The 22,171-nt window shown below is 49.9% G+C and overlaps 2 protein-coding genes across 7 annotated transcripts in view; one reads left to right on the forward strand and one right to left on the reverse strand.

The window, feature by feature from the left end:
- ANGEL2 (angel homolog 2) overlaps window positions 1–22,171 on the forward strand; it is a 254,102-nt gene that overhangs the window by 37,637 nt on the left and 194,294 nt on the right. The window lies entirely within an intron of this gene.
- Window positions 1–22,171, reverse strand: part of VASH2 (vasohibin 2) — a 41,380-nt gene that overhangs the window by 18,239 nt on the left and 970 nt on the right. Inside the window, exons 1-5 of one of the 6 annotated variants that reach the window (XM_058700854.1) lie at window positions 21,847–22,141; window positions 13,166–13,254; window positions 8,062–8,118; window positions 7,427–7,501; window positions 203–584 (exon numbers count right to left, since the gene is read on the reverse strand). In XM_058700854.1, the coding sequence (XP_058556837.1) occupies window positions 203–584; window positions 7,427–7,501; window positions 8,062–8,118; window positions 13,166–13,254; window positions 21,847–22,122 (879 nt within the window). In that variant the 5' untranslated portion in view covers window positions 22,123–22,141. Of the gene's footprint in view, window positions 1–202; window positions 585–7,426; window positions 7,502–8,061; window positions 8,119–13,165; window positions 13,255–21,846; window positions 22,146–22,171 lie in introns of those variants that run through there. The other 5 variants (XM_058700855.1, XM_058700857.1, XM_058700860.1 and 2 more) reach the window with 5 other exon arrangements.

Here is a 22,171-nt window from a genome sequence, read left to right on the forward strand (position 1 = left end):
CATATGCAAAGAGAAACTTTAATTATCCGTGTCAAATAGCGAATGATTTCGATTTTTTGTTTTAATAGGGTGGCTACTAAGTAAGACAACCTCAAGGAGATTCTGACCGTCCCAAAAACACGGGGCATGAGGCAAGAGGGAGAGAGACAGAAGACAGGGATAGAACTCTTTTGCATTGCTCATTTGTCTTCCCAGCACCTACCTTCATTCTCATGTCCCTGGCATATTTCTCCAGCTCCTTCCTTATGTCAGCCCTCAACATCTTTGAGACATTGAGGACCAGCTGCTTCCACTCAATGGGCTGAAAGCTATGAGGCTCATGGGGGACATACAGCCCAATCTTGACCTTCTTGACTGTGTGCAGGTACTTCTTGTAGGAGTCTTCAAAGTCAAAGATGAGGTCACTCAAAGTCCGAAAGGTCAACGGCTTGTCCATCAGCTCAGCCCTCCGGCTCATGCCCAGTGAGCCATAGCGGCCATTGCAATAAATCCCCAGCACAACATGGTGAAAGTAGTTTCCTGAGAAGTAGGTTTTAAAGCTGATGGGGAATCGCTCGATGGAAGGCTGTCCATTGGTTAAGTATCTTAGACCATCTGAGTCAAGGAAGAGAAAGGAGACCTTGAAAATTCACAGAGCCTGGACTCCCAGTAATGGAAGTGGCCCATACGGGCAAAGTGTCCATCCCTCTGCCTCTGAGTGGGCCCACACCTTACCTTTCCAGACTAATCCTTTTTTTTTTTTTTATTATTTTTTTAACATTTGTTTATTTCTGAGACAGAGAGAGACAGAGCATGAACGGGGGAGGGGCAGAGAGAGAGGGAGACACAGAATCCGAAGCAGGCTCCAGGCTCCGAGCTGGCAGCACAGAGCCGGACACGGGGCTCGAACTCACGGACCGCGAGATCGTGACCTGAGCCGAAGTCGGACGCTCAACCGACTAAGTCACCCAGGCGCCCCGAGACTGATCCTTTTAGAAAGGATTCACTTGATATCTTTGAGTACCTAGTATACAGTGCATATCAGAGCCAAGTTAATATGGGACAAAGAGAAAAACTTGCCCTCTACTTTAGCAGCTAAATAAATGCAAAATGAAACAATGATCTCTCCCTTTCCCTCAGTCTTCTACAGGGCATGATGAGTATTAAAGGCTTTTTTAATGTAATCAGAATGATGTTCTTGGACATTAATTCTGGCTGGAGCGTGTGGGACAGACCAGGAACCGAAAGCCTCTGCAATGCTCCAGAGAAGAAATGAAAACCAGAATCAAGGCAAGGCAATGCGGACATAAAAGAAACAGACTGGTTGATTGGCTGGATGGCAAGGTGTCAGAACAGCTCATACCTGCACCTCATCTGCTCCTCTCACGGGCCCCGGCACACCCATGTCGACAGCCTTGGGTACCACACAGAAAGCTGCCTCCAGCACACAAACCACAGACTCCCCTCATCCCCAACGCGCTTGGGATCACAGCTTGGCTTTCTCCACTTATCAGCCCATTTGGATGGACTAACTCAGCCTCTTACCGCTGCCTCAGTTTGGGACCAGTAACCCCCACAGAGCGCAGCTCCAAGTAACTACGCCCCGTGCCTCCACACGCTGGAGCCAGGGGCAAGAAGTGCCACATCTACGAGCCCATCTCAAAGTCCCAGGATAGCCCTGGCCAGGACTGGGTTTTCTGGAGAGTGATGCGGAAAACTCACTGGCGTCACTTTTCTGCTGAAAACATTTGGTGACTCCAGAGTGTTTCTAAGGTAAATAATCATCCAGGTGTTGAACATGGTGGCCAGGGCATGATAAGTGCTCAGTTAGTAGAGACGGTCTTCCACTCTCTGAGCATTTCTCTTCACCGTTTCTTGCCCCCCTGCCAACGTGCTTTCCACACAAAGGCCAGAGTGGTCTATTCAAGCCAAAATTTGGTACACGTCAGCTCTTCTGCTTAAGTTTTCAGCGTCTCTCATCTTCCCCAGACTTAGCCCAAATCCCTTACAAAAGTCCTGCCACGGTTCAGCCCCTGCTCATTATTCCTTTGTGCAATCTCCTTTCCGCCACACCCTGGACTAGCACACGGACCCAAGGGCGACCCGTGACTTTTTGAAGGATACGCTGGGACCCCAAAGCATCCACACCTGTGCCCTCAGCACGTATAATCCCTCATAATGTGAAGTCAAATGTAACTGAAACTCCTAAATGACTTTTAAATGGCCTTTACAGCACAAAGCTATGAGACCAAAGCGACCTACGAAACTTTCAACAAAATGCCACTAAACACTCTTCGCACTGCATGACGCCCCCAACTGCGGTATAACTTGTCTTATGGCTTCACTGCACATCAGCCTTCTAGGGAAGGGGACTCAATTCCTTTGGGAACTCCTAGGAATCGTGAGTGATAAGGATGCTGTGGGCCCTATCCTCTTTCCACAGGCTGCACCTCAACGGGAACAGCCTCACTGCTATCCCCTCCCCCTTCCTCTCCCTTCTCTGACCTTCCTCTCTGTGGGTTAAGTACCACCCCCACTCCCACTCAAGAACCCCTGTAGTAGCCGGTGCTTAATCACCCACTATTGTAATTGTTTATTTGTTTGCCTCTTGCAAGGAGTTCTGTTTCACATGCTGGTGTTCCCCGGGGCATAGCGCAGGCCTGGCACACGGAGGTGCTGGCTTAATGCTTGTTGAATGGATAAACCTCCATTGTGAACATACATTCCTTACACTTCAAAAGACTGCGTCAGTGGGGGCCAACGCAGGTTCCCTTGAAAGACAGGAACTAATAGAAGCCAGCCCGCAGCCCTGAGGTCAGCCTCGTCCTCAGCCTCAATTTAGGCACAGATGGCTCCTCTCTATAAAAATGGTTACCTGTTTTCACTTCCCCATGTGACGTTAACCGGCAGGAAGGGAGTGAAATCATATCCTTCTGAGCCCTCTTACATCAATTCTTGCTTGTTTTCTGGGACGAGCTCTCTGGGGCTGGAATAAGGGCATTCCTTAGTTGTTTTAGTCAGTATAACAAGCACTTACTGGGTGCACATCTCCTGTGCCAGACAGCCCACAGGTGGGGCTGTGGAGCCGAAGATGAAGAATCCAACCCTTCTCTGGAAGTCTCTCGGGGAGACAGACTCAAAGTGGACACAATATGATCAGTACAGCAGTTCCTCAAAAAAATGAAACATACCATTGCCATAGGATGCAGCAATTCCACTTCTGGGTATGTACCCCAAAGAACTAAAAGCAGGGACTCGAACCCGATAGTTGCACACCCATGTTCATAGCAGCTTTGTTCACAACAGCTCCAAGGAGGAAGCAACCCAAGGGTCTGCGGGTGAACGGATCCAGGAAATGTGGAGAATACATACAATGGAATATTCAGCCTTAAAAAGTTAGGAAATTCTGGGGCACCTGGGTGGCTCAGTCAGTTAAGGATCTGACTCTTGATTTTGGCTCAGGTCATGATCTCAAAGTTCGTGAGTTTGAGTCCTGTGTCACTCACTGTGCTAACAGTGCAGAGCCTGCTTGAGATTCTCTCTCCTCTCTCTGCCCCTCTCTTGCACTCTCTCTCTTTCTCTCTAGATAAATAAATAAATAAATAAATAAACTTTTTAAAAGGTTAGGAAATTCTGACACATGATCCATGGATGAACCTTGAGGACATTGTGTTAAGTGAAATAAGCCAGCCACAAAAGGACAAATACTGTACGATTGAATTTTACGAGGTATCTGGAGGAATCAAATTCAGAGAGACAGAAGTAGAACGGTGGTTGGCAGGGGAGAGGGGAGAAAATGGGGAGTTAGTGTTCAATGGGCGTTTCAGTTGGAGAAGATGAAGTTCTGGACACAGAGGGTGCTGACGGTTGAACAAAAGCATGAATGTCCTCAATGCCACTGAACTGTGCACTTAGAAACAGTTACAATGGTAGATTTGTGTTATGAATATTTTACTGCAGTTAAAAACCCCCACACTCACTATATACGTATGTCAAGCCATTATGCTGTTCCCCTTAAGCTTACACAGTGCTGTACATCAATGGGATCTCGATAAAATGGAAAGGAACCACCCCAGTGTGATGTGTACTGTCAGAGAGGTAAGCCCAGCGCGCGCGGGGAGAGCAGAGAAGAGGTCATGCGGTGACCATGCCAAAGTTAGTCTCGTGGGACAAGTAGAGTCGGCCACGTGGAGAAGAGGGAGTGAGGAGGGTGCAGGAAAGACCGGTCTCAAGGATTTGTTCCATCTTGATGGCAATCAGGAAAGCCTTGGGACCTAGAGGACCTGGGCTCGGAGAGGGAGGGGACAAGGATGAGGGCAAGGAATGGTCTGGGCTTTTCTAGGGAAGACGGAGACAGCAGTGCCCAAGCTCCTGGAAGATCCACCCGGAATCTAGCCAGCTGGGCATGTGCCTACCCCACCTCTAAGAACACACCTGCCACTTGAATCCGGCACAGAACTTTGGTACCATGGTTAACCCCTTCAGGGTCAGCGAGGCCCCCGAAATTGCTGCCGGAATTAGAAGATAACTTGGAACCAAAGGTCTATCTCTCCGGCAGGCATGTGAGAGTGTGAGCACGCACTGAGGCAAGATTGAAAGAAGGGGCTCTCCATGAACGAATCCTGAACAGTGGCCTCACGTCAGACGAGAGGAAACAAGGCAGGACAAGACAGGGGACACAGGGCTCTAAGCAGCAGCCAAGCTGACCTGTTTCAAAGTTGCTGAAGTGCCATTTGCCTCCCAGGACCTGCAGAGGGGCCTGTGGGAGACACGGACATCTGACTCAAGCCATGTCCTTCACTGTGCTTGGGAGAAAAGTGGACCACAGGAGTGCTGACAAAGAGCAAAGGGAAAAGACAAAGATGCTGTAACTTTTAGAATTCAGGTCTGGTTTCTCGTCTGTGTCCAAGAGTCAAATTTCCCTGAGTTCAGCAGCGTGAGCCATGTTTCTGCACCCTTCCCACCTCCTCTGCCTTTTTCTAAAACGTCACACCAGTAAGAACGAGGGAAAACCAAGAGCCACTGTCCCCTCATTTGGGCTGGCCCAGACGCCGGTCACAGGTGTATCCCTCACAGTCCCTAAAGATTTAAGTAATCCCAGTAAGCCAAAATCGTGTTTGGGTTTATACAATTTGCGCAGGGACACGGCTACTGTGTAAAGCAAGGTGACCTCTGTCCAGGTACACCTGGACATCCGTCAGCAGAGTCTGAGGGTAGCTGGGCCACCTAGGGAAGGGCCCGTGCTTGTGCTCTCCCTCACTGATCCCTCCGGCAAATCCCCAACAACTGTTCACCCCCATTAAACTTGCAGGGGGCTGTGTCCAACAGCTGTGGCTGACTCCTTCCACAAAAGGGCCCTGGGCCATCTGCTGTCCCCACCCCGTTCTGCCCTCCTGCTGGGCTCCCCAGCACACGTTTCATCTCCTTTGTGAGGAGCAGGATGGAGGTAGGACAAGAGAGTGGGGCAGGGCCTCAATACGGCTCAAGTTTCCATTTTTCAAATGTCAGCCTGGGCACCTGTGGACAATCGTACTTCAGACGAGGCCTGGCCAGTGTTCTGCAGGCTGCAGACGGCCAGAAACTGCCTTTCCCGTGAAAATGTCCAGCAGACCGGGGCGCCTGGGTGGCTCAGTCGCTTAAGCGTCTGACTTCGGCTCAAGTCATGATTTCACAGTACATGGGTTCAAGCCCCGTACCGGGTTCTCTGCTCTCAGCACAGAACCTGCTTCAGATCCTCTGTCTCCCTCTCTCTCTTTGGCCTTCTCCAGCTTGCGCTCCCCCTCTTTCTCTCTCAAAAATAAATAAACATTAAAAAATATTTTAGAAAACGTCCAGGGGACCAAACCAACAGACTGCACCTGTCCTATTGTCCCCAGTCCGATTTGGAGTCACCTGTCCTTCTGCTGACTTTGGAATCTTCTTCTCTCCTGGTTTTCCTTCTACCTCTCTAACTTTTCTATCACAGGCTCACCGTGTCCAACCAAAGCAAAAAGTAGTGAGAATCCATCCTTGATCTTTTTCTCTTCTTACTCCTTGAACAGCAGCTACCACCCCCTAAATACTCACAGCTCCCAAATTTCTATTTCCGGGGCAGACCCCCGTCCTGAGTGCCACACTCTAAACACCCCCTCCCTCAACAACCTACAGGTGTCTCAGATGGGACATATTCAAATCCGAGCTCATCTCCCCCTGAATCTGCTTCTCCCCATTACATCCTTCCCTTGGGCTGCAGCACACTTATCCGATCACCCAATTTGCCAAGCCGGCAATGTGGGCTCATTGCCTCTGTCTCCCCGAACTCTTACAGCTACTCAGCCCACAAGTGGTGCCAATGACTCCCCAACTCCTTCCTCCACCTTTATGGCTCCTGGGCAGAAGTCTCTCACCTCTCTGTATCCCTCATCCATCCAGCCCATCCTCCACAGACTGTCACCCAATCTGGAATCCAGAAAGCTGTATTGGTTGATTCCTTCCTCGTCAACTCCTGCCCTCATTTGACCTCTAAATCCTGTACATCCTGTCTCCCTGATGTCCCCTCACACCCGCTTCCATGGCCAGGACCATGGTTCAAGCACCACCGTTTCTCTCAGGGAACAGCTCAGTCTGCCTTTCAATCTGCCCTAAGAACCACCTCTCTAAAGAACATGCCTGAGCGTGTCATGCCTCTGCTCCAGATCTTTCCCGTGGGCTTCCCATTGCCTTCTGGAGAAAGTTCCCACTTCTCAGCACAGCCCTCAAGGACCTAACCAGTCTTACCTGGGACCATCTACCAAGTTCACGTCTTTTTGCATTTCCTTGGTTATTGCCCCCTTCCAGCTGTCCAGCCCAAAGGACCACAAGTTTCTTTGCTATTATACCAGATCATGTTTCATTGCCATCATCACTAACTAAGTCAGTGCTGTCACAACTTTTCTGGACCATATTCCCCTTAGGCCAGGCCAGGAGTCTGGGGAAAATGGAACAGAACATATGGGAGAGACCAGACCCTTGTTTCAGCTCTATGTTCTGCGGAGTCAGGACTCTACGCCATTGCTTGGTCTCCTCCACAGTCTACTCTTAGAATCTTCCCCAGAGATGCATTTGGATAATCCTATTTCTCCTGAGTGTCTATCCTGTTATCAAGCCAGATGAATGCAAAAGATAATGATACACACTCTCTCTCTAGTCCCTCTAAGTTGGAATTCTCCTTGTGCCCAGCGGATGTGGCCTGAGCTAGTGGTACTGGCTTCAGCTAACAGGTTACATAGACAATGGTCCCATCAAGCTCTGATTTGGTTCAACTCCAGAAGGTGAAAGCTAAAGAGAGGCACCAGGGGAGCTTGCCAGTTTCCCCCAAGGAGACAATGGGCATCATCTCTGCGAATCTAGGACAATGAAGGCATAATCGGCCTCACTCTGAGGCCGCCATCTATGGAGTAAACTTAAGCAAACATAACTCAAAGGATACATGCCCAGGATGACAGCTTCAAGGCATTTGATAGGCAAGGACTCCCGAGTCATTTCTTTTGCTGTTTCCATTAACCTGTAGGATAGAGCACAACAAAGCATCTCAGGACTTGTTTCATCATGCAGTCAGTCCGTCTGTCAATCTGTCAGCGTGCCTGTCTCCACATTAGGTGCCATGCAGGATTGCAGAGAAAAGGGGAGAGCTCGACGTGGAGGATGGAACCAAAGCACATCTGCACTGGCAGAACTAAATTCTTAAATTCTCCACTGCTCTCTCCAAGAGTTAGTTCCTGGAGGTTAGTGCCTATATTCCCCAGCATCCTCCCAAGGGGAGGGCAAGGGGCATTACACAGGACAAGGGGCTTTACAAAGAGAAAGTAAAGGAGACCACATAAAACTAATTTCACACGCCTCCCCCACCCCTGGAAGAGTTAGTCTCCACCATGGAGCTTAGCTGTCAGAGTGGCCCAAGCCCTAGCCCCACCTCCAACCTGGCCCCAGGGCACCCCCCCAATCCCAGTCCCTTACAGACTGGATATTTGAGCACTGGGATACAGGGATAAAGAGTGAGAGAGGGAGTGGGCAGCTTTCAAGTAGGAGAGACGTCACCTGGCCCACAGATCATGCACCACTTACCCACTCAGCGGTCTCATTTTCCTAATTTCAAAGAACTGGGTCCCTGTATGATTGTATCTGTGTGAAGTATGTAAAGGGAAAGTGACAGAAAACTCCAAAGGCCCCAGTAATCCAGCAGAGGAAGATGTACATTGATTTCTCAAAGGGATAAAGAAGTAAGGGGCTTTCCAGAAAGTGTTCAGTAGCCAGAAGGTAGCCAAGAGCCTCTTACTCCTCAATGTCCTGCTCTGAAAATCCAGTTTCTAACTCAAGCCCCCAAACAGCTTGGATCTTTATAATAGCTATTTCAATCTGCTCTGTATTCTGTTTAGGGGAAAACATGTCTTAGTTCACCTACTAGACCACAAACTCTGAGAGTTGGGATCATTTATTTATTATCTTTATATTACCCATAATGCCTGGCACAAGCCCAACATATTCCAGTTAGCAAATATTATTAAATGCATGAGGAATAAATGAATACATGGGTAGACAGACAGATAGAAAAATGGGTGGATTGGTGGAAGGGTGGATGGATGAATGGAAGGAAGGAAGGGTCGAATTGATGAAATGGAAAGGTGGGTGGGTGGAAGGATGGATGGATAGATGGAAAGAATGAATAGAATGGAAGGGTGACTGATTGGAAGGGTGGATGGATGGACAGATAATAGAGATGGATGGATGGATAGAAGGAGTGGATGGATGGATGGATGGATGGATGGATGGATAGGTAGGTGGGTGGCTGGATGGACAGATGGATGGATGGAATGGAAGGATGATGGATAGAAGGGTGGGTGGGTGGTAGGGTTTCTCAATAGCGCACTGTCTCTGCAGCAAAGCTTACTGTGGAGACCTCACTTTAATTTCACTGGACTGATACTAGACAATGATTATGAAGCCTGAGAAGATGACACCATTACCCACAACTTGGGATTTAGCTGCTTGCCCAGAAAGTGTCAGGGACCGGCAAGCCTGCACCTGGTCATTCTGAAGGAGACCAAAGATTCCTTGATGTCATGCTCTCTGACACTGGATCTTGATTTTCTTCAGAGCCTGAAGAAAAGTTGCTTTACACATTTCTCTTTCCTGTCTCAAACAAAGTCCTATAGAAAAAGTGCACGTTGGGAAGATGCTAACGAACCATGAACTTGTAACCCTGGCAGCGTGCATGAGATCAGATGTGTGACCCTACAGTGGTACAGGCAGTGGCAGAAGGTGGCACCAAGCACCTAAATGCCCTGCACACCCTCTCTGAGGAGGGTGAGGATTCCCCTCCCAGCACAGGCATGCCTGACCACTCAGACACAAGCATACGTAAGAACTACCAGGCAGGGGGAAGGGGGAGGAGGAGCTCATTATAGGCAGATTCTGGGATCCATCTCTGGAGATTCCAATTTCAGGCTAACGGTTTAATTTTTTATTTTTTTAAATGTTTACTTTTGAGGCAGAGAGAGAGTGAGAGCAGGGGAGGGGCAGAGAGAGAGAGGGAGACACAGAATCTGAAGCAGGCTCCAGGCTCTGAGCTGTCAGTACAGAGCCTGATGTGGGGCTTGAACTCATGAACTGTGAGATCATGACCTGATTAACCTGACCGAGCCACCCAGGCACCCCCAGGCTACGATCTTAACCCTAGATGTCATTTCCAAGTCACCCTGTCTGGGACTGTTCTGTTGGAGGTTCCAGGGTGAGAGCCAGAAAGATGATTTTAACAAGCTCACCAAGCTGGAAATTATCAGCATGAGCCATAAGAACAGCCAATAACAGTACAGGCTTGCCCAGCTATTGAAAACTGCAATATAAAAACCCTTAGAGGTAAAAGAGAAAAACGAGGGGCTAAGCTCCCAACTTCAGCTCAGGTCATGATCTCACGGGTTCGGGAGTTTGAGCCCCCCATCAGGCTCTCTGCCATCAGTGCAGAGCCTGTTTTGGATCCTCTGTCTCCTTCTCTCTCTGCCCCTCCCCCACGTGCACAAGCTTGTGCATTCACTTTCTCTCTCTTTCTCAAAAATAAATAAACATAAAAAAATTTTTTTAAATAGTATGATTCCTGGTGTAGTTAAAGTAGAATTCAGTGAGTAAAAAAATCTATTCATATGCCTAGCTTTCTTCCTTTTCATAGATCTAATCTATACATCTAGCATGTAAAGTGAGACAAATCCATAATAAAATAATAAAAAATTGCCTGGCCTTCCTTGCTCAGTTCCTTACAGCTATGAGCTCCAGAAAGTGAGCTGGAGAAGAGAGCCTCTTGTAAACATCACCTTCAGAGGGAGAGACTTACTGAGCCTGAGCTGATCCTCACAAGGTCTCTCCCCATGCAAAGAGCTTAGGGGGCACCTGTCTTTCCAGAACCCCATGCAAGATCCACTTATGGCTAGCATTCTGAAGCTGTCAGAATCTGTCCTCTCCTATCCCCAAATGAGCCCATCGATAGTCAGGGCTGGCCTGGTGCCCAATCATGTGTTCCTGTGTCCAGGACAAAGCAGTAAGAAGTCCCAAGGAACTAAATACAAGCATTGTATTGTCCTTTGCTGTACTGCCCTTCATAGAAATGATGGGGTTTTGTTTTTGTTTTTGTTTTTTTACAGACTGAGGGCTTGTGGCAACCCTGCGTCAGGCAAGTCTGTTGGCACCATTTTTCCAACAGCATTTGCTCACTTTGTGTCTTTGTGTTACACCTCGGTAATTTTCACAGCATTTCAAACTTTTTCATTATGATTGTATTTTGTTATGGTGACCTGTAATCAATCAGTGATTATGCCTCAACTGAAAGCTCAGATGATGGTCAGTATTTCTTAACAAGAAAGGCTTTTTATTTTATTTCTTTAAAGTTTATTTATTCCGAGAGAGAGAGAGAGCACAATCGGGGGAGAAACAGAAAGAGAGAGAGAGAGAATCCCAAGCTGATTCTGCACTATCAGCACACAGCACAATGCAGGGCTTGAACTCAGGAACCATGAGATCATGGACCTGAGCCGAAATCAAGAGTCAGACACTTAACCGACTGAGCCACCCAGGAGCCCCTAAAACTTTTTAATTAAGGTACGTAGATTGTTATTTTAGACAGGTTACTGCACACGTAATATACTGACTATAGGGTAGTGTAAACATAAGTTTTATATGCACCGGGGAAACAAAAAATTCACTTGATTCGCTTTACTACCACATTCGCTCTTTTGCAGTGGTCTGGAACCGAAACCGCAAAGGTCTTCGAGATCTGCCTGTGAAAGTGTGGTCAGAAGAGAAACCACAGAGGCACACTCTGCCTTCTTTGTGTGATGGCTCCAAGGGCCAGGTGACCTGGAGCGCAGGATCCCGGCAGCTTGTTGGGTGCTCTCCCTCTTCCCGCCCTCTCTGCAGTCAGCGATCAGGTCAGTGACCAGCCTCACGGGTCAGAGAAGAGAATGAAAAAGCAGATCTTTCAAGGCAACAGTGAAAACGTGGCTGAGAATGTGCTGCAGGGCTTACGGGGAGACAGAGCCTACGATATGTAAGGCACATGCAAATTTGCCCCTGTCAGGGCATTCCCAGCCGGGATCATTCTCTTTCATCTCTGGCTGGATGATCCTTGTGAAGACGGCTTCCTAGATAGAAGTGGGGAGCCAGGGGCCCCTGCATGGCTGACTGGGTTAAGCGTCTGACTTCGGCTCAGGTCAGGGTCTCACGGTTCATGAGTCTGAGCCCTGTATCGGGCTCTCTGCTGTCAGCACAGAGATCCTCTGTGCTCTGGATCCCCAACCCACTCCCCCTCTCAAAAAAAAAAAAAAAAAGAAATGGGGAGCCGTTCTAATTTCTGTCACCTTCTGAAATGTTCTGTGAAGAGCCGGTCACCTCCAGGAAGGCTTAGCTCTTTGGCTCCAGGTCTACTCTGGTAGGGGTTTATGCTCTGGACCACATGGAGCTCCCCAGGGGCCCCAGTTTGGGGATCAGCACCAATACCAGATAGCCTGCTCAGGGGTGTCCGCGTCCCCTTCTCCTATTGCTTCAGGATTCCACTGGGAAGATGTCATGCAGGGGAGTTCCTCATCTGTGACACAGGACCCGAGAAGCTAATGAAGTAATCTGCCTGCCCAAATGAGCAGCAATCGGTGTTACTCCCCTCTGGTATGTTCTTCCCTTCAGAGAAGACACAAAAACCCACAGCCCCGATTCTTGCCGATAGCCCAGAGAGGAAGGGCCTCTTCCGAGGCACATGGAACACATGTGCAGTGTCCCAATGAAATCTTTTCTGCTGAATTCTGTCTTTAGGGAGGAAGGACAGAGGTCATCAAAGAATTGACCTCCTGGACAATGTGCTAGGGGCTAAGGGGTCTGAGGCCGGCTTAGCTCTGAGATGCTCACTGACTCGAGCAAACGGTGTGTCCCTCCCACAGACAACTCTGTCAGCCAGCTCCCATCTGATTCCTGTCCCTGAAAAAACATCAGCAGGAGCCAGTGGCCCACCCACCTCTGCCCCCTTGTTCTTCCGATGCTGCTGGTACGGCGCACAGGACGGATCTAATCTTGGTTACGAACAACCCGAGCACACTGGCGGAGAGAAGGACCCAAGTCCGGCTGGTCTGAATCCAGCCTGGACCCACTGGGCTCCTCGGCACCTTTTCAAACTCACCCTCATCCCAGAGCCCCACGTATTCCTGTAGAAGGAGGCAAGGCCACCAGTCTGCCAAAGGCAGTGCCAAGTGGGCCTCTTCCAGATTATGAGTGGTCAAGATGAAGACAAAAAAGTGAAAAGGAGAGCAAAAGAGCAGAAAGAAGGCCAGGAGGGAAGGGGGAGGAAGACAGACAGTAGAGGAAGACAGAAGGAAGGAAACAAAGATGACCGAGGAGGGGAGGTGGTGAGACAGGAGGGGAAGGAAAGAAGAGGGGATCCAGGGGGCCACTGCTGCCTCACTGCACCTTGCTGTCCTGGCCCGCACCTTCCTAAAGGGGGAAGGGTCTGACCACTGCAATTACACCCTCTATTATGGTGCTTTCTAGACACTCACGCTGGGACATCCCTTCGTGCCCAGCCTCACCAATCTTAGAAAGCATGTGCCTACCGACTGGGGACAGACCCGCCACCAGACTGGAGCTCACCATGCCCGTTCCCTGGCCGGGTCTGCCCAGTCCCTGGTTGGAAGGATACTGTAGTGTCTTCATGTAGTTCTGGATTGCCTGGAGCCAGTCTGGGATGGTCATCGACAGCCTGTAGTTTGGAACCTGGGGCACTGAAGGCTGCAAAGAAGTACAGAGAGAACTTTTTATCAAGGAGATGCTCTGGGGCCCAATTTCTGAGGGCAGGCACAGGACTGAAGGCACCAGAGAGCTGCTCCTGACAGCAGATGGCCACCTGCACAGGGCCCCCCAGACCAGCCGGTCCTTTGCCGAAGTTTTCCTTGTATGTTCCCTCCATACACACCTGCCCTGGGTCACTGTGGCTCTCTAGGGCCCTCAGCCTGCTTTCCCATGGAAGCCTCAGTGTCTCCTTGAAGCCAAGGACTATGTCCTATAGTGTCCCCCACTGAGCCTGGCCCAGGATGTTCACAGAAGTGCTCCGTTAACCCTCAGAGTTTTACTGCAGGGACTGCATGTTTTCCTGCATGGCTGGTATGACCCATTATGCTCAAGGGGACCACTGAACACAAGATGAATGGTACCCTGAAAAAATGCAACATGGCGCTCCGACGTGCCATTTCTCCTCAACACCACGCCCATCGCGGCCCTTCTCTGAGTCTGGCCCACGTGGATTAGTAAAGATTCCCCTCATGCCCTGACTCTTCCCAGTTCAGTGCAGCCCCTGTGACCCGTAAGCCACCTTACCCTTTCACCCCTGACAGCTGCCAGTCTCCCTTTCCTAGTCTTGGTCAACACTCACCAGTGTCTACAACCGAGGGCACACAGTTCTAAGCTCTGTTGGGAGGAGAAAGGAGCAACAGCAAGCAAGGACAGGAAAGGGAGAGGTAAGTGACTCTTTACAGGAATTTAGAGCTAAGACACCAGCTCTGAGACACCAGGCAGCTCTGAGCAGCCCTGCCAACGAGGCCCAGAACAAGAAAGGGCAGGGGCTTCCAATCCAGCCACTCCTGGGAGGCAAGGGATGATGCAGTGCGTGCTTTATTCCCCATTTCTTAGGCTCTTAAGCTTGGCCTCAGGCTCCGTTGAGCAGTGCCACCGCCAGGAGGGAAAGAGGAGACTCCTCCAGGCGTAAGCCACTTAGGGAGGAGCAGAAGGGGCCCCAGGGCGGATTAGTTCATCCTCAAGAAAACAAGGAAAGGGAGGCCCTGGGGATTTAGTGCTTAGCTGATGGAAGGTGGAGCCGCCAGTGGAGAAACTTCTTGGGGACAGCGCCGGGCAGCCTGGCCGGGCACCAGAGCCAGACCCCGCTGAAGGATGTTCCCACCCCGCCCCCTCCCCCGGCGCGGTGCTCCAGGCTCAGACCCCACAGGGATGCTGCCCCTGGGCCTGCGGCAGGTGCGAGTGGAGGGGGCTCTGCCATACTTCTCCACCGTCCACACCTTTGGCTTCATTGACTTAAAACGCTACTTGGCATTCTTTTCCTCTCAGTGCCTCTCTTCTCTCTTGGCTTTGCAGCTGACTTCCTACTCGACAGCAACTGCCCCTTCAGCAAAAAGGAAACTAGTCCCACGCCCTACTTCACAGCCAAGGTGCTGAGTGTGAGTGCGCCCCCGGGAGGGAATGTAGGAGGTGCGTGCGCATGCTTGCACAGCTGTTCTGCAAACTGCATTTTGTTTACAACGTATCAACTCAAGCCACATTCCTGTCTCGGAGAGTAATTTTTCCGAGCAAAGTGCTCCAATTTGACCATTTGCTTACATGACCCTCCCACATGCCCACACGTGCGCGCGCGCGCGTGCGCGCACACACACACACACACGGAGTCAAAATATGGAATGTATCCTTGTATTTCTGCCCTTACAAACGCTAGAGTCAAGCTTGTCGTTTTTTGCAGTAACACCTACGGATCGACCCATACCTGGAATTCTGTGTAAGACTGTGCCAGAGATTTCACAGGGAAGTGAGGAGAGAAGGGGAGATGTGAACATTTCTTTAGCACCTGCTACATTCCAAGCTCTAGGCCAAGTACAAGGTGGTGGCAGGGGAGCACAGAGACAGAGGAAGGAGGGAAGTTATCCAGCATGAAGGCACAAGCATGTTTCTATACAGAAAAGTGCTATTTGTACCTACTTAATAGAAAAGATGGTAAGTGTGGGGAAATGTCCCAAAGAATCACCAGCCACCTAAGGGATCCTTGGAGGGGTGTCTGTTGGCCGGAGCCCCGCCATAGCCCCGCCATAGCCAGAGGGACTTGGTTCAGAGGTAGCTAGACGGGCCAACCACCAAATTATTTCAACTCCCCCAAGCCCAGCAGAACCCACGAGAGCCAGATGGTGGGGTGGGACCAGGTGGCAGCTGGTCCTCAGAATAGCAGCCCGGTGGCGCCCAAGGGCTTTTAAAAACAGCTGCCTGGTTACCTCAGCCCTGGCCAAAAGAGTGCAGGAGTGGCGGCCACATTCCCCAAGCCCCAGCTGGGGATCAGGGCTGTGGTGGGGAGAGAAGCCGAGACAGCTGAGGGGATGATGTCATCAGGCTACAACTCACCCTGCTGTCTGGGACGGCTGGCTGGGGCTCGGGCTGGGGGGCCAGCTCCCAGCCAGCATCTCAGGCCACCGATGCCCCCACAGGATGAGGAGTATAATCCAGGTGGGCGCCTTGGTGAGTAACTAGGAGACAGACACAAGGCCCCAGTCCCTGCTCTGCCACCTAACTGTGGACCTTGGTCAAGCTGCATGACCTCTCTAAGCCTGTTTCTTTCCTGATAAAATTGGAGTGTCACCTACTTCAAACCTTCTGGGCTGACTGTGAGGATTATATGCCCCAATGTATAAAGCAGGCAACTTCGGGCTGGAGCCTGGGTGGCTGAGTCAGTGAAGCATCCGACTTCAGCTCAGGTCATGGGCTCATGGTTCCTGAGTTCCAGCCCTCCATCGGGCTCTGTGCTGACAGTGTGGAGCCTGCTTGTCACAGTTTGTGGGTTCAAGCCCCAAGTCGGACTCTGTGCTGATGGCGCCCAGTTTGCTTAAGATTCTCTCTCCCTTTCTCTCTGCCCCTCCCCCACTCATGCAGACACACACTCTCTCTCTTTCTGTTTCTCTCAAAAAAAAAAAAAACATGTAAAATGTAGTATATACATAAAATGGAGTATTATTTGGCCTTAAAAAATGACATTTTGACACAAGCTGTAACATGGATGAACCTTGAAGATATTATGCTAAGTGAAATAAGTCAGGCACAAAAGAAGAAATATTGTATGATATACCTCTTCTACAGTTGTCCCCCTTTATCCACAGGGCATACGTTCTGAGAACCCCAAGAGATGCCTAAAACTGCAGAGAGTACCAAACCCTATATATATTCTACGTTTTTTCCTACGCATACATACCGATGATAAAGTTTAATTTATAAGCTGGGCACAGTAAGGAGATTAGCAACACCAATCAACAATAAAATAGAACAAGTATAACAATATACTGCAATAAAAATTATGTGAATATCATCTCTCTCAAACTCTCTGTGTACTCACCCTTCTCGAGATATGAGATGATACAGTGCCTACATAATGAAATGAAATGGGGTGAATGACGTAGGCATTGTCATGTAGCATTAGGCTACTATTGACCTTACGACCGTAGGTCAGAAAGAGGATCATCTGCTTGCAGATCTCGGGTAACCATGGGTGACTGAAACCATAGAAAGGGAAACAGTGGATGGTGGGGGGGGGGGGGGGGACAACTGTATGAGGTTCTTACAGTAATCAAATTCATACACACAGAAAGGAACAGGGTGATTGCCTGGGACTGACAGGAGGAAGGAACAGGGAGTTAGTGTTTAATGGGTACAAAGTTTCAGCTGGGAGGAAGTAGTTCCCGAGGGGGAATGTGGTATTGTTGCACAATTGTGTGAATGTACTTAATGCATAGAACCGTACACTCAAAAATGGTTAAAATGGTAAATTATACGTTATGTATATTTACCACAATTTCTTTAACAGCCATGAAAAGACAGTGCACAAAAGAAATGCAAATAGTGAATCAATTTTTGGAAAAAATTTCCAAGCTCACTAATAATTCAAGGAATGCAAAGCAAAGCCACTGCTAAATGTCACTTTTCACCTCCAGTTAGCAGAGATCTTCTGAAATGCGGACACTCGATGCTGATGGGATGCTCTTATAAAGCACGTTGGGAACATACATTTGTACAACCTTTTTATAAAGTGTCCATGGCACGCTCCCTTTTTGCCCCCCCTCCTTGACGGATCCTGAGAGTCCCTCCTCACGGTATTTTCCAGCCCTATTTCACCTGAAACCCTGGCCTAGATTTTCCATGGCCCTTCCCCTCAAGGTTCCTGTCTCCTGCCTCCTGCAACCGGCCCTTCAAGCCGCTGCCCAGCTGATGAAGGTGGAATCCAGAGGGAAGAGAGCAAAACCAGCCTCTCCACACAGGTGCTGTGCCTGTGGTCTGGGGTTGGGGGTCCTGGGAGGTGGCGGACAGGGTAGTAATGGCATAGACGGAAAGACAGGTGTTCTAGAATAATGAAACAAACCACAGGCAAGGCTTTTGTGGTCAGGCTCTCTCTCATCCCATTCTTGGCAAACATAATTACCTGTCCAGAGAATGCAAGGAGAAGTGATGTGAAGGGACACAGGTGTGTAACTGGCATCCCCACACACACGTGAAGGGGTAAAAGGAGCCAGGGAGGCAGCCAGAACGCTTAGCATCAGTAATCTTTAACAAGAAAGAACAAGAAGAAAGCAAAGCCTTTTGCTGCTCCTGTTCTGGAAAATATAAGTGCCTGTGCAGGTACCAGGCAGAAGAATCTTCTCTGGCAACTTGGAGAAGCATAACATCACTCATGAGCCCCAGATGGACCCCAGGCCCCTGCATCCAGGGCAGACAGGAACCTGTTGATGGTGGCCTGGTATGGAAGTCCAAGGGTCTCAACCTTGGGCCAGGCAGGAAAGACAGACCATGGTTCTGAATCCAGGACAGAGGAGGAAGTAAGCTGCCCGAGCGAGCTAGCAGGGGGGCAGGCGGGGGGCCCTGACTGCATGCTCTCACCTCATAGTCTCACACTTCTTCACTCAGGCAAAGCTGAGTCCTATAAAAGTGAATTATTTCCCAATTTAGAAACAACATGAGAACGAGGCACAAAACCATGGGGTCTATAAGAAACCATTGTCGTTTCCTGTCGAATCCATGCTGGTTGCCCCTTGGAGAGTCCAGCTCCACCCAGTCAAGAAAGGAGGAGCTGTTTCCTAGCACACTGTGCTATTTTTTCTAGGCCAGCCACTCTCTCCACCTCTCCCTTTCCTTCCTCTATCATCCTCCGAGTGACCCTGCTACTTTCTCGTACTCTCCCTGAAAACCCTGGCTGTCACCTAGTCAGCTGCTGACTTGGACCCAACAACCACCAGAGGAGAGGCCTGCAGTCACATATTGAAAAGGAAGATTGCAAGGGAGGTGAGCCCCCCAGGTGGGGGCACCTGGACCTGTGAGCAGAACTTCCCACGGCTGCTAACAAAATGTCTTGCAAAGAAGGGTCATTCAGTCCTCCTCTTAAGCCTTTGGCACCTTCCCCTGTCCTTTTCTTTTGCTTCTTGGTCCATGTTCTTTTTTTTTTTTTAATTTTTAAAAAATGTTTTGATTTATTTTTGAGAGAGAGAGAGAGAGAGAGCACAAGCAGGGGAAGGGCAGAGAGAGAGACAGACAGACAGAATCTGAAGCAGGCTCCAGGCTCTGAGCTGTCAGCACAGCCTGTTGCGGGGCTTGAACTCATGAACCACGAGATCATGACCTGAGCCAAAGTTGGCTGCTTAACCGACTGAGCCACCCAGGCACTCCTTCTTAGTCCATATCCAATTGCCAAAAAAGGTTAGTCTCTCTGAAACTCTCCAACCCTTCTACCAGCCCCCACCACTCCTCTTCTGTCCAAAGTCCTCAGCAAGACACTGGTTAAAGGAGAAAAGGGCCCAAAGGACCCAAAGGAAAAAGTCTGCCAAGCTGAGTGCAAGAACAACCTTGTACCAGATAGGAGTGGCCCCCGGAAACAGATGTTTGGAAGCCAGCCGTTCCCATCTGAGGACCTAGGTAGGGGTAGGGTTTGGGAAACGTCAGGACCTGGGAGAGGAGGCATGTCACGATGGAGTTCGGGTGGAGAACCAGCTATTACGATGCAACGTAAGAGAGAGAAACGTTAGGTTCTTAATTTAGGTTCAAAACGCCAAGGCCCATCCATGTTTGGCCCCAGGTTTTCCTGGCTTGGAAGGGGTTCTCCTGTGACTCTGGGTTACTGTGAAAGTACAATATGGTGTGGCTGCTATGTAAAAACAGGGTCTTGTTTTCTTTTGCTCTTTTTAAGAACACAACATTTAGCCACAGGTATAGGTCTCAGGGACTAGTAATCTGTGCTCTAAACTGCTCAGACAACATTTAGAATACTGTATTTCAGGGATCCTGGGCAGCTCAGTCGGTTAAGCGTCCAACTCTTGATTTCAGTTCAGGTCATGATCTCACGGTTCCAGGGATCGAGCCCCACATTAGGCTCTGTGCTGACAGCGCAGAGCTTGCTTGGGATTCTCTCTCTTGCTCTCTCTCTCTCTCTCTCTGCCCTTCCCCTGTCTCTCTCAAAAATAAATAAACACTAAAAAAAAAAAGAATATTGTGTTTCATATGTATTTATTTTAGAGGACTGTCTGGTGACAAACTAGCAAATGTCCTGGAAAGAGGATGAGGAAAGTGTTTTGAACTGCAACTGTGACACCTAAGAAACAATGAAAGGAGCTACCTGTGGACAAAGAACTAAAGGAAGATGCCGAATGACCAAATGTCACAGTTCTGAGGACCTGTTCCAGGGCACCTCTGTTGTCACACAGATCATTGGAGACCTGGAGATACCTGGGTCATATCAGCAGGGATTAAAGAGTTGGAAAGAAGTTCACATCAAATCTGGTCTACTCCCATTTCATAGATGAGAAAACTAAGGCCAAAGATTCTCAACGAGTGACCGAGGCCAAAAACCAGAGGTAACACAACCAGGACTAGAATTCAGTGCCTTCATTTTTACTCCAAGTCCCTTCCTTACTCCAGGAATGCCATGTCGTAACATCATCGCAAAGGAAGTCGACGTGGGTTACCCTGACTCAAAGGGCAAAACAAGAATCAGTGGTGATGAGGTGTGAGGGTGAAGAAGGCGAATTTCTGTTCCACCTAAGAGCTTCCCAGCCACCAAAACCCAAATCTGGCCAGGCTTGGACAGCTCTGTAAGGTGATGAGTCCCCCCAGCCCCAGGACATCTTGCAAAAGAAGAAAGAGAGGAGCCTGGTCTCCACCAAAACAAACGTTGCTGATTCCCATAGAGAAAAGGGGTCCCCACACACAAGACCAGGAGGGACGATGAAGCCACAGTTAGAAGCAGGGCTGGTGATAAGGAGGCTGAATTAGAACGGCAGCATGGGACAGCAGGAACAGGCCTCTGTCCCCTGTGGCCACCTCTCTTCCAGGTTTAAAGGGCTCCCAGCTCCTCCATAAGTAAAGCAAGGCTCGCTCAAGTAAGGGCAAAATCTGAAGTCAGAACTGCCAGCCAAGACCAATCTTGTTCGTGTGCTTAAGGAGAGCTCAGCAAGGGTAATTACAGCTGACACTGAAGCAGGAAAGATTCTCGTTGGGCATAATGAAGATCTCCTTGACCTACTGGTAATAAAACACTAACTGACTGCAGCAGGAAGCTTAAGGGCTCTGTCACTTCCCCCAAGGGCACACACAGCTTTCCGGCCTGCAGGGCTCAGATGCTCAGATCACCAGATGCTCCAGGTTGGGGCCTCAGCCAGATGGCCTTTCAGGTCTCAGGTCTGGCATTCCTAGACCAGCCCAGGAATCTTCTCAGCCACACCAGTGTCCCCAGGGGGCAAGGGAAACCATCTGCCATGCTCAAACCCCCAGGCTGTGCAGTATTTCTCCCCAGTTTGCATTTTGATGTCTTAGATAGTGACCATGGCACATGTCTCTCCCTCCCTCTTAAGTAACGATAGCCTTGGCCACCAAACTCAATGGGCTCAATGGCCTCTCTCCAAGATAGAATGAGTTTCACTCCTGAGCCTCTTTCTCTATCCAGTGAGACTAATGCATCACGTGTCCTGGAAAGTCCCTTTGGCCATGGCCAAAACTCTTCTTTTTTTCTGGGACCTCAGATAAGCTGGGAAAAGAGATACTTCACCGCTTTGTAAGCTTCAGAGGTGAAAGTCACTGTCATGAAAAAAAAAAAAAAAATTGGCAAGAAGTCTAGAAATGATTCAAGCTGAGAAGTCTGGTTGGTTGCAAAATTCATTCACAGCCTAATAAATCATTTGCTAGGGAGAGACAGGGGAGGACCTACAGTTTCCAAAGAGGAAAAGTAGAGTGGGATCACTAGGGGGCTTGTGCCTTCTTGGCAGTGCTGCTGTTACCTGGCGGCCACAGCTTTTGCAGGAGGATGTACATGGGGGCGAGTCAACAGAGTTTGGCTGGAGATTAAAGAAACCTTGGCACAACCAGACCTCACAGTCCCAGAGCAGCAAGCCCTCTACCTCTCCCTCCCCCATTTCTAAGACAAACATCTCAATGAAGCCAAGGGGCAGGGGCTGGCCGGAAGACTAGGGAGCGGAAGGGAGTCGCTAGCAGGACCGGGAAAATGGACACGGCCTCCGCTTGCTTTGTACAGACTGAAGTGCTCCCCTCCTTGCCCACCCCCTCGCGTCCATCGAAGCTTCTGACCTTTGCCAAGAACGTGGCGTTCCTGATGGCGCCCACCATTTCTCCCCCCTTGGGGTGCACCTTGGCCACGTGCATCCACATGCGCTCCCAGGTGTGGCTGTCGATGGGGAAGCCGCTCTTGTTAACGTGAAACAGCACCCCGCCGTCTTTGTCCTCCTCCTCCGAGCCCCCGCTGGTGGCGAGGCTCACGGGCCGCGCGTGGCTGCTCCGGGACCGGGTGCCTTTGGCGCCTTTGGGGTGGGGGCAGCGGTGAGTGTCGGCCGCGGAGCCGGTCATGGTGGGGCCAGGGCGGGGCGGGGTGCGCGGGGGGAAAGGGGGCGGCGGG

This window comes from Neofelis nebulosa, chromosome 15 (genome assembly GCF_028018385.1).
Source record: "Neofelis nebulosa isolate mNeoNeb1 chromosome 15, mNeoNeb1.pri, whole genome shotgun sequence".
Lineage (NCBI taxonomy): Eukaryota > Metazoa > Chordata > Mammalia > Carnivora > Felidae > Neofelis > Neofelis nebulosa.